Raw genomic sequence first — 10827 nt, forward strand, 5'->3', positions numbered from 1 at the left:
CAGGTCACGTTGCCACGTCTCAGTCCAAGGGCATTAGCAGGGAAGCCCACAGACAGGTCCATACTTGGGGGGGCAGGGGCTCCTTACCTGATGCCTTCACTCGAGCGCTGGTTTGGGGACAGGCTCTCCTTTGCATGAGCCCAGGGACTACACAGCGACTGCAGGGATGTGACTTCATTGACTTTTCCCATCAGACCTGAGATCCGTTGTATGTTTCTGCCCTGTTGTGCACATGCAGAGGGCAAGATGTCACAAAGTTAATTAACCAGCCCAAGTTCAAGTTCACACCGGAAACGGCGGCATCTCTTGAGTGGGGCAATCAGGAGCTAATGCAGCTCCTACTCTGTCTTTCGTATCACAGCGAAGCCACAACCCCAGGGGAAGCAGGGTCAGACCAGAGGAGATGCTTTGTGCCCCGTTCTGGTCTCCCCAAAGCACGAGGGGGAGCCAGAAGAGGACGGAGGCAGGCTTTTGCTTCGTGGGAACAGGGAGGGGATGCCGCGTTGCGATTGCTGCCCAGAGATTTACTGCAACCAAAACTCTGTTCTTTAGGTGTTTCTGGAATCACGCCACTGCTCTGTTATCTCAGGAACCAGTAGTAAAGAGAGTTCTGGCAGTTGTCACGGCAGTCCTCGGGGTGCGGGGGAGGTAGTCCCAGTAACTCGCGTTTCTCTGGCCCTTGGTACGTCCCAGGCCATGGACCTTAGGTGGATCATCCCAGCCACGGCCACTGTCATGTCTTGATTTCTTTCTTCACCCCATCTGTCTACCAAGGAGGTCCTAGAGACAATCTCATTATCAATTTCTTGTCATTCCTTCTTTTCATTTCAAACATAGTGTTTCAGGAGTTCCCATTGTGGCACAGCGGAAATGAATCTGACTAGGAACCATGAGGTTGTAGGTTCGATTCCCGGCCTCGATCCGTGGGTTAAGGATCCGGCGTTGCCATGAGCTATGGTGTAGGCTGCAGACTCGGCTCGGATCCCGAGTTGCTGTGGCTCTGGCATCGGCCGGCGGCTGAAGCTCTGATTAGACCCCTGGCCTGGGAACCTCCATGTGCCGTGGGTGTAGCCCTAAAAAAGCAAAAGAGAAAAAGAATATATATATATATATATATGTATATATGTATATGTATATAGTTTCAGGGCCATGTGTGCCCACCCTTCTCCAGCTGCCTTGCCGAAGCCTCTGTTCAGACTCCCCGTTGGTCTCCAGCCCCCGGGCGTGGTAGTAACAGGGACCTCGTGCTCAGCGCTTTACAGATAGTCCCCTGTTTACCCTGCCCAGGGCCCCGTGAGGGAGGCCCTTTTGTCCCCACACTTAGAGATAAGCGTTCTGAGCTCCGAATGGCTGTGTGACTTGCTGCAGGGCTGGCTTCACTCACAGACCTGTCTCATCTCAGAGCCCATGCGATGGTCACTATCCTTTGCTGCCTGCCTTCTTCTACACCAAGGACAGGGGGCCAAGCACCTGCAGAATGGCCCTTGACCTGGCGATGCTCCGTCTCTTGGGTCCCTCCCGTCCTGCTGGGGAGAGGATGAGGGCAGCCAAGGGACCGAGGAGTGTCAGGGCCCGGTTTGAGGCTTCAAGCCTTAGGGATTTTATTGCTTCAGAAGTCAAGAATAAGGTGGTTAGAATTCTGAAAAGGAGAAAAGTTGACCTGCCAGGCAAATGTGTGCTTTTTAACTGTGAGCCCTGAATGCAAATGATTCTGCCCTCCGGACCGCCCCTGACCCTGAATCCCAGAAAGCCATATTCTTGACCTCTGCCCTTTGGCACCAGGGCCTCACGCTTCCAACTGTACCCGGAGGCAGGTACCCCCAGCTTCTGCTTTTTGAACTCAGGTGCCTGTCCAGGCGAGGCAGGTAGCTCAGGGGAGGGCGGCGGGCCAGTGAGAGACCCTGGGGAGCAGAACGATGGGGAGATCCTTGTCGGCAGCTTCCCCTGCTGCTCCAGCCAGGCTGGAGGGAGGGCAGCCCACCAAAGGCATTCGTCTCCAGGCCCCTGGGGAGGAGGGTTGGCTGGGCCCGAGAGGCCAGCGGCTGGACCGTGGCTCGGCTTCCATACAGGCTGCACCTCCGTCGGCTGGTGAGCGATGAGACCGAGAGACGCCAGCTGGTGGGGAAGCTGCAGGCCCTTGTGGAGGAGGCGTTTGGGAGCCAGCTACAAGACAGACATGTCCTGGACCCAGCCTACGTGGAGAGGATCGTCCTGCTGAGACAGGTGTGTGTGGGGGGGGGAGGATGGAGGGAGTAGGTGCCCCCCTCTCCCGCTCCCAGTGTTTCAGAGCACCACCCCCAGTGCATTCAGTGATCCCCTTCCTTCCCCAGGGTCACATTAGCCGCCTGCAGGATTTGGTCTCCCCAGCGCACTCCTACCTGTGGACCCGGCCTGCTGTGGGTCGAGCGCAGCTGGGTGCCATCTCGGAGAAGGTGGAGGTCATTGCCAAGCGTGTGCTGGGGTGAGTTCTCGCAGGCCCGGGCTCAGGGGTCCGCGCCCTCCTTCCCTGTCTCCCTCCCAGGGCCCCCTTCCTTCCTGGTTCTGGCTCTCAGGGCCACAGTACAACCCCAGAGCGAGTGGGAGTTTCTTAGTGAGACGATCGCTCTTGGCTCTCTTGATAGAAGGGCTCACCCCGAGGACCCTGGGCTCTCCCCGGAAGAGGCAGTGGTTCTGGCTCTGGGATTGGACCCACCTGGGTTCCATTGCAGCCCCACCACTCACTGGCCCGGTTCGTTCACCTGCCCAGGTGACTTCAGGGTGTCCGAGTGACTGCGTGTCTTTGAACTTCCGTTTCCTCGCTTGTAGGGTGGAAACGATACGAGTTCTTATTATAACAGAACTCTTTAGATTATGAAGACAGAAAATGCAACCAAAGCTGGCCTAAGCACGAGGGGAGTGGTTGGATCATGTGATAGTCAGAAGGGCTGGCTTGAGGAGTTCCTCTTGTGGCTCAGTGGTTAACGCACCTGACGTATCCATGAGGACGCGGGTTTGATCCCTGGCCTGGCACAGTGGGCTAAGGATCTGGTGTTGCTGTGAGCTGTGGTGGAGGTCACAGATGGGGCTCGGATCTGGCATTTCTGTGTCTGTGGTGTAGGCCGGTGGCTACAGCTCCGATTCGACCCATAGCCTGGGAACCTCCATATGCCGCCAGTGTGGCCCTAAAAGGACAAAAAAAATAGAAGAGCTGACTTGAGGCCCACTTTCAGACAGGGGCCAAAAATATGGCACCAAGACCCAATTTCTCCCTCTGTCCCTTTGACTTTCTGCCCCCCACCCCCCATGCCAGCTACTCCTTCTGTAGAGGTTCTGTGTTAGATAGATGGAGTGTAGGACTCTCTCCCAGACAAGTGCATTTCTCCCTCACCTGCCTCCGGAGTAGGCAGTTCAGGTGTGTCTCCAGGTCTCCAGGGTCCCGCCGCCACTAGGCGTTGTTCTCGTCAGCATGGTCCCTGGCCGCTCACCCTCCAGCCAGAGGAGGGAAGGAAGAAGGTGAGGGGGGGATTGAATGCTCCTTCCCCTTAAGGACCTGACTTAAAGCTACACACTCCTCAGAGTTAAGCCGATGGTGCAGCAGGTTAAAGATCTGGCCTTGTCACCGCTGTGGCTCAGGTTCGATCCCTGGCCCGGGAACTTCCACACGCCGAGAGCGTAGCCAAAAAAGGAAAAAATAAATTACACACTGGTTCCTACCCGCCTCCCGCCGGCCTGCATGCCTGTCTTACGGCCACACCAAGCTACAAAGGAATCTGGAAAATATGTAGTTTTTACCTTGGCAGCCAAGTGCCCCGCTGAAAATCGTACTGGTACACAGGAGAGGGCAAAGGGGTCCCAGGGGTCCTGGGTGGCCTCTCCGAGAGTCCCCAGTGGTGGTAAGAGTGCTCAAGGCTACAAAACCCTAGCCTCTGGCTGCAGCCGCATCCTGAGATTCACTCTGAGCGGGGCCTGATTTGGCCTGGTTTTTCTGTCCCCAGTCTAGTCACCAAGGCCTAGAGAGTGGGATGTGCTGATGCTGATCGGCTTAGGTTGGTCATAGGCAGGGCCCTGAATGGACCTCCGGCCAAAGCACATGGTCTGAGGATGGGAGCTGGCTATTCCGCAGGGAGATTTAGGGCACTTGTATCAAGAGAAAGGGGTTGGGGGCTGAGCAGCAAACCCTGCTAATGTCCGTTTTACTTCCTGCTCAGGTTTGTTGTGGAGATTAAATTAGACAATAATAGCAGACACTTGCATGTGTGTTTGCTTACACGCAGGCCTGCAACCTGCTCCGTTATATATTATATGCATTAGGTATGTGTACATATATGTGGGCTTCATGTGTGTATACCGACTTCTCAGCAACCTAATGAACTGCTGTTGCTATCCCCCACCCCCCTTTTATTTCTTTTTAGGGCCACACCCAGGCATATAGAAGTTCCCAGGCTAGGAGTTCCCGTTGTGGCCCAGTGGAAACAAATCCGACTAGGAAGCATGAGGTTTCGGGTTTGATACCTGGCCTCGCTCAGCAGGTTAAGGATCTGGCGTTGCCGTGAGCTGTGGTGCAGGTCGCAGATCTGGCAAGACTGTGGCTGTGGCTGGCAGCTGTAGCTCTGATTGGACCCCTAGCCTGGGAACCTCCATGTGCCGAGGGTGCAGCCCTAAAAAGCAAAAAAAAAAAAAAGTTCCCAGGCTGGGGATAAAATCTGACAAATCCGAGCTGTAGCTAAGATCTAAGCCAGATCTAATGCCAGATCTAAACCGAGTCTGCAACCTACACTGCAGCTCACGGCAGCGCCCAATCCCAAACCCACTGAACAAGGCCAGGGATCGAACCTGTATCCTCATGGATACTAGTCAGATTTGTTTATGCTGAGCCACAACGGGAACTGACACTCCATTATCCCCTTTTTGCAGATGAGAAAATTGAGGCACAGAGAGGCCGAATAACTTGTCTAAAATAATTAGTAAGTTGGAAAAGCAGGCATTAAAACTCAAGCCGGCTGGGGCAAGAGGCCACATGTCCAATCATATGAGAAAACTGCTTCTTCCTGCAGTAAAGGTGCTCGAACAGTGTCTGATACATGAAACTTGCTCTATCATTATAAGAAATATCTGGGGAGTGCCCGTTGTGGCACAGCGGAAACGAATCCAATTGGGAGCCATGTGGTTGTGGCTTCGATCCGTGGCCTCGCTCAGTGGATTAAGGATCCGGCATTGCCATGAGCTGTGGTGTAGTTCGCAGACACAGCTCGGGTCTGGTGTTGCTGTGGCTGTGGTGTAGGCCAGCAGCTGTAGCTCCTAGCCTGGGAACCTCCATATGCCACGGGAGCGGCCCTAGAAAAAGGCAAAAAGACCAAAATAATAATAATAATAATTAATAATAATACTCTAATTTAGACCTCCCCCAATGAGGGGCTGTTACTTCTAGTTCCCCAGCCTAGCGTCTTTCTTCCCCATCCCTGCTGTGGGGTTGGATTTTAGAGACATTCTGGGGCTCCCACTCAAAGCAGGAAAGCTGGCGCCCAAATAATTTAGAAGCTGCCAGATGCTGGAAGTCCCTCAGTGCCCACGCCAAGCCCTGGGCCAGCTCAGACATGTCCCAGCTGACATTGTTGGCCTCCTGGGGCCTGTCCCTCCTTCACCAGCTCCTTGGCAGCCTGCGTCCCCTCAGTGACATCAAGGAGCAGGACGGTTTTTTTTTTCTCCAGACTACATTTTATATTTTCCGTATTTCCTCTCCTCCATTTCCTCATAACAGTAATGATGTGGCCCAGTTTCAAGATGCAATGAGAACGATTGCATTTCTCAGCATTCCCCTCTTGGCTCAGTGGTCACGAATCTGACCCGTGTTCATAAGGACATGGGTTTGATTCCTGGCCTCCCTCGGCGGGTTAAAGGATCCAGGGTTGCCGTGAGCTGTGGTGTAGGTCACAGATGCAGCTCGGATCTGGCATTGCTGTGGCCCTGGTGTAGGCCGGCAGCTATAGCTCCAGTTTGACCCCTAGTCTGGGAACTTGTATATGCTGTGGGTGTGGCCATAAAAAAAAAAAAAAGAACTGTTGCATTTCTCAAATTGAAACTGCTGCTCAAGTACAGGGGTGATTAAGGAAGCCTGCACTAAAAGGCTGTTTGTTCCAGTGACCCTGAGCCAGGAGTGCCCCCCCACACACACATGGGAAATGGAGCGGCTGGGCGCTTTCTGGAGCAGGTGGTGTCAGAGCTGGCATCTCGGATGGTCTGTGCCTGCGAAGATCCCCAGCCCCAGTCCCTCTTCCGTGTGGAATACGCTCTCCCTTCTCTGCTCCTGTCTCTGATCCCTCCTTTTGATCTAACTCAGAATCAGGGCTGGAATGGAGTTTTTGCAAGTCCCGCTCTTATCGGGTAATTTCTCTTGAGCTCAAACAGCCCCCCCCCCTTTTTTTGGCGTTTTAGTGCCACACCTTCAACATACGGAGGTTCCCAGGCTAGGGGTCTAATCGAAGCTACAGCTGCCAGCCTACACCACAGCTCACAGCCACGCCAGGAATCGAACCCGCAACCTCACAGTTCCTAGCCGGATTCGTTTCCACTGCGCCACAACGGGAACTCCTCCAAAAGGCTTTTGAGGGAGGGTCTCAGGTGGACTGCCAGGGAAGTGGGGAATGGTTGCTGGCCCGCTGGAGTTTAGCTCCTTAAGTGTTTCAGTTTGTAGGCAAAGACTAGTTACCGCAAGTTGCTGGCAGAACCATTACTGGAGGTGGAGTCTCCTGATTTCTTTCTTTCTTCCCCTCTCTGCTGTAATCCCTCGGAAGGCTCTAAGCTGGTGTTTGGATCACTTCCCAGAGAGCTTCCTTCTCCCGTCTTGGGTCTGACCCTTTCCTGAGTTTCTCTCAAGATCCTCTCGCAATGTCTCTGCACTCTTCGATGTAATAAATATTAGCGAATCTTTAACTTTTTATTGAATAGACAGACGATCTCATCCTTTGGAGTAACTCGCCATCTGTCCAGGCCACGTACTTAGTGTTTGACGAGTGTTAACTCAGCCCCCACCCCCCAGCCCTGGGAGGTGCAGACGCTATTATTATCCCCACTTTACAAGTGAGAAAATGGAGGCATGCAGATTTCTGTGGCACAGAGGTAGCAATTAGTAAATCCTCTTATGGTGGCCTCTTAGTTTCTCTGGTTTATGGCCCCTTGCTCGGATTCTCTGGGTTTGTAGTCCTTTGGTTGCTGTTTCTCCCCAACTAGGATGGGGATGGATGTAGATAGTCCTCCTTCCCCAAGCAGCCTTCAACATCGATTGTACTCTTTTTTTCCTTTCGTCTCTTTTTTTTTTTTTGTCTTTTTGCCTTTTCTAGGGCCACTCCCGTGGCATATGGAGGTTCCCAGGCGAGGGGTCTCATCGGAGCTGTAGTTGCCAAGCCTACGCCAGAGCCACAGCAACGCGGGATCTGAGCTGCGTCTGCAGCCTACACCAGAGGTCCCAGCAACGCCGGATCCTTAACCCACTGAGCAAGGCCAGGGATCGAACCCGCAACCTCATGGTCCCTAGTCGGATTCGTTAACCACTGTGCCACGATGGGAGCTCCTTTTGTTGCTTTTTAGGGCCGCTTCTGCGGCATATGGAGGTTCCCAGGCTAGGGGTCTCATCGGAGCTACAGCTGCCGACCCACGCCACAGCCACAGCAACACTGGATCGGAGCTGCAACCTCGACCTACACCACAGCTCACGGCAATGCCAGATCCATACGTAACCCACTGAACGAGGCCAGGGATCAAACCTGCGTCCTCACGGATCCTAGTCAGATTCATTACTGCTGAGCCACAATGAAATGCCTTGGTTGTGCTATTGATATCGTAGCTGATAGAGGATCTTCCGAAGTCTCCCTTCTACCCACTTGCCGTTGGCCCATGCTGGCCCCTTATAGACTGGCCCTCTTCTAGGCTTTTAGAAGGACCTGGTACGAACTTAACGCAGGACGTGCTGAACAGAGAACTGAAAAAGCTGTCTGAAGGTCTAGAAGGCACCAAACACAGTCACGTGATGAAGCTCCTGCGAATGGCTCTCAGTGGACAGCTGGTGAGGCAGGACCCCTGGGCTGGACATTTATCCACTCAGCCCTAGGCACAGTTTTGGGGCTACAGAGATGACTGAAACATGACCACTCCCCTCATTCAGTCATTCAACAAACAGTCCTTACGAAATACCTACCATGCATAAGCACTACGCTAGGTACCATGGCTACAGTAGTGAGTGAAACACACATGGTCCCCGCCTTCATGGAGCTGGTGGTTGACTGGGGGTAATAGACATATCAGCCCAGCCAGAGCAGCCTCCTGGGACTTGTCCTCAGCCCCAGCAAAAGATGCAAACTCTGCTCCTGGGGCTCAGGCAACAGTGCTGGGGTTGGCCTGGGGCATTCTCTTCTGCAGACTGAGGCTGGGTGTTAATTCGTCAGGCAGTTCAAGGCAATCTTTTCTCTTTTCGCTCTTAGCAAGGACCCCCTGTAGCGGAGATGATGGTGTCCTTGGGACCAGAGGAGGTGCGAGAACGAATACAGAAGGTGCTGGCCACCTAGAGAGGAGGCGTGCAGGACAGCGGAGGTGGCTGCAGGAACCGGTCCTCCCAAGAACTGCCCTCGGAGGGGAGTTGCCGGAGGCCTGGGGCCCATCTGAAGCTCATAGAAGGAGCCAGGAGTGGAAAGGGCCTCTGGGTGCACACAGGTCTTTTTTGGCTCCATGGCAGGCCTGTTCTCATCAGCTGGCCGAGGACACCCAGCCCCTCTCACCTCCCTGACCCTGGCAAGGGAGGCCCCGTGTGTGGTTCTGACACCACTGTACACAACAGAGGTGAGGAGCTGGTTCACAGAACCGCCCAGAGGGCTCGTGTTTTATTTTTCTATTTATTTTTTTATTCTTTCTTTGGCCATACCCACAGTCTGGGGAACTTCCCAAGCCAGGGACTGAACCCATGCCACAATTGCAGCCTGTGCCACAGCTGAGGCAGCACCAGATCCCGAACCCGCTGCGCCACAAGGAAACTTGCAAATTATTCACTTTTTTAGACTGCACCTGCAGCATACGGAGGTTCCCAGGCCAGGGCTTGAACCCCCACCACAGCACCTGCCCAAGCCGCTGCAGGGATGGTGTTGGATCCCTAACCTGCTGTGCCACAGGAGAACTCCTGAGAAGGCTCCTGTTTCCGTTGGCTCGGGATGCCGTAACAAAAGACCACAGACTGCTGGCTTATAGGACAGAAGGTTATTCTCTCACCGTTCTGGAGGCTGAAAGTCCTCGATGGAGTGGCTGCCAGGTTCTGTGTCCCCTGAGGCCTCTCTCCTTGGCTCGCAGATGCTGCCTTTTCGCGCTCACACGTGCTCTTCCCTCCGTGTGTGTGCACGTGGTCCCTCCCTGTCCTCTCACGAGGACACCAGTCTGGGATGAAGGGCCAACCTAACAACCCAGTTGAACTTCATCCCCTCTTTAAAGGCCCTTTCTGGGCGTTCTCGTGGCGCCGAGGGTTAAGGATCTGGCGTCAGGACAGTGGCTTGGGTCACTTCTGTGGCCTGGGTTCGATCCCCAGCCGAGGAATTTCCACATGGCCACAGGTACAGCCAAAAAAAAGAAAGAAATGTAAATGAAGGCTTGTCTGCAAATGCAATCCCATTCCGAGATTGAACCGTGAGGGGGCATAACTCGGCCCCTACAAAACAGCTGGGCAGCAGCATCATGGACTCATGGATCCCAGTTCTCAGGCCCCAGGTTGACTTTGGCTCAGTAATTGACAATCAGACCGAACTGGCTGTTGGTCTGTCTTTGGGGTTTATAAGGGAAGGACCTGCTCACCTGCCCAGCGGGAATACTTACGTCGTGTCCTGATCTCTGTCCTTGGACGTGGGGCAGCCTGTGTCTCTCCTGCCTAAAGGTGGTCTCTTCCCCTTTTCCAGTTCCCCAGACCTGGTCTCTGGACTGGAGACCTTCAGCCCGTCTATTTTGCATCTTTTTCTTCCTATCCACCTCCTCCTTCCTCCCCATTATTTGTAAGTCACTGTCTGCACGTTTCTGAAATGACATTTCGTCTTAGGGTGAGTAGGAGTCGCTAAAGTGAAAGAAGGATGGCGGCTGGCCTCAAAGACCCCCACCAGGGCTTCTAGGCTTCCTCTGTGTGCCCCCACCCCAGTCATCGCTGCCACCTGGCACTCACACCAAGTAGGGCCGACTTGTGTGTGATGCTTCTCGGATCCCTTGCTGTGCGAGAAGCCAGTTTCTACATCATGAAGACTTCCAGGTGGCCTCAGGTGGAGAGTTCCATGTGACAAGGAACGGAGGCATCTCCTGACAGCAGCCATGGGAGTGGCCCATCATAGAAGTCAGTCTTCCAGCCCCAGTCAAGCCTTCAGATAACTGCAACCCAGACTGGCATTTGACTGCAACCCTGAAAGATCCTGAGCCAGACCACGAAGCAAAGTTTCCCCAAATTTCAGACACACATAAAATATGAGATAATAAACGTTTATTGTTTACAGCCACTTGGTTCTGGCTTTATTTGTTACCCAGCCGTGGGTAGCTGATACATTCTCCTTGTCCAGGAGACTAGAGAAAGGGGATTAAAGAATTAGCTGGGTTTCATGTAGACCCAACCTTTGCCTAAGAAGTTCATCAGATTGGAGTTCCCGTCATGGCTCTGCTTAACGAACCCAACTAGCATCCATGAGGATGCGGGTTTGATCCCTGGCCTCGCTCAGTGAGTTAAGGATCCAGTGTTGCTGTGAGCTGTGGTGTTGGTCGCAGACACGGCTCAGGTCCTGCGTTGCTGTGGCTGTGGCGTAGGCTGGCAGTTTTAGCTCCAATTCAACTCCTAGCCTGGGA

The 10827-nt window shown here is 53.8% G+C and overlaps 1 protein-coding gene across 4 annotated transcripts in view; it reads left to right on the forward strand.

Annotated features, from left to right (window-relative positions):
- EARS2 (glutamyl-tRNA synthetase 2, mitochondrial) overlaps window positions 1–10487 on the forward strand; it is a 29896-nt gene extending 19409 nt beyond the window's left edge. For all 4 annotated transcript variants that reach the window (XM_013989678.2, XM_003130468.4, XM_013989675.2 and 1 more), the window contains 4 exons: window positions 2070–2223; window positions 2331–2461; window positions 7903–8038; window positions 8454–10487. In XM_013989678.2, coding sequence (XP_013845132.1) covers window positions 2070–2223; window positions 2331–2461; window positions 7903–8038; window positions 8454–8537 — 505 coding nt within the window. In that variant the 3' untranslated portion in view covers window positions 8538–10487. The remainder of the gene's footprint in view (window positions 1–2069; window positions 2224–2330; window positions 2462–7902; window positions 8039–8453) is intronic.

This window comes from Sus scrofa, chromosome 3 (assembly GCF_000003025.6).
Source record: "Sus scrofa isolate TJ Tabasco breed Duroc chromosome 3, Sscrofa11.1, whole genome shotgun sequence".
Lineage (NCBI taxonomy): Eukaryota > Metazoa > Chordata > Mammalia > Artiodactyla > Suidae > Sus > Sus scrofa.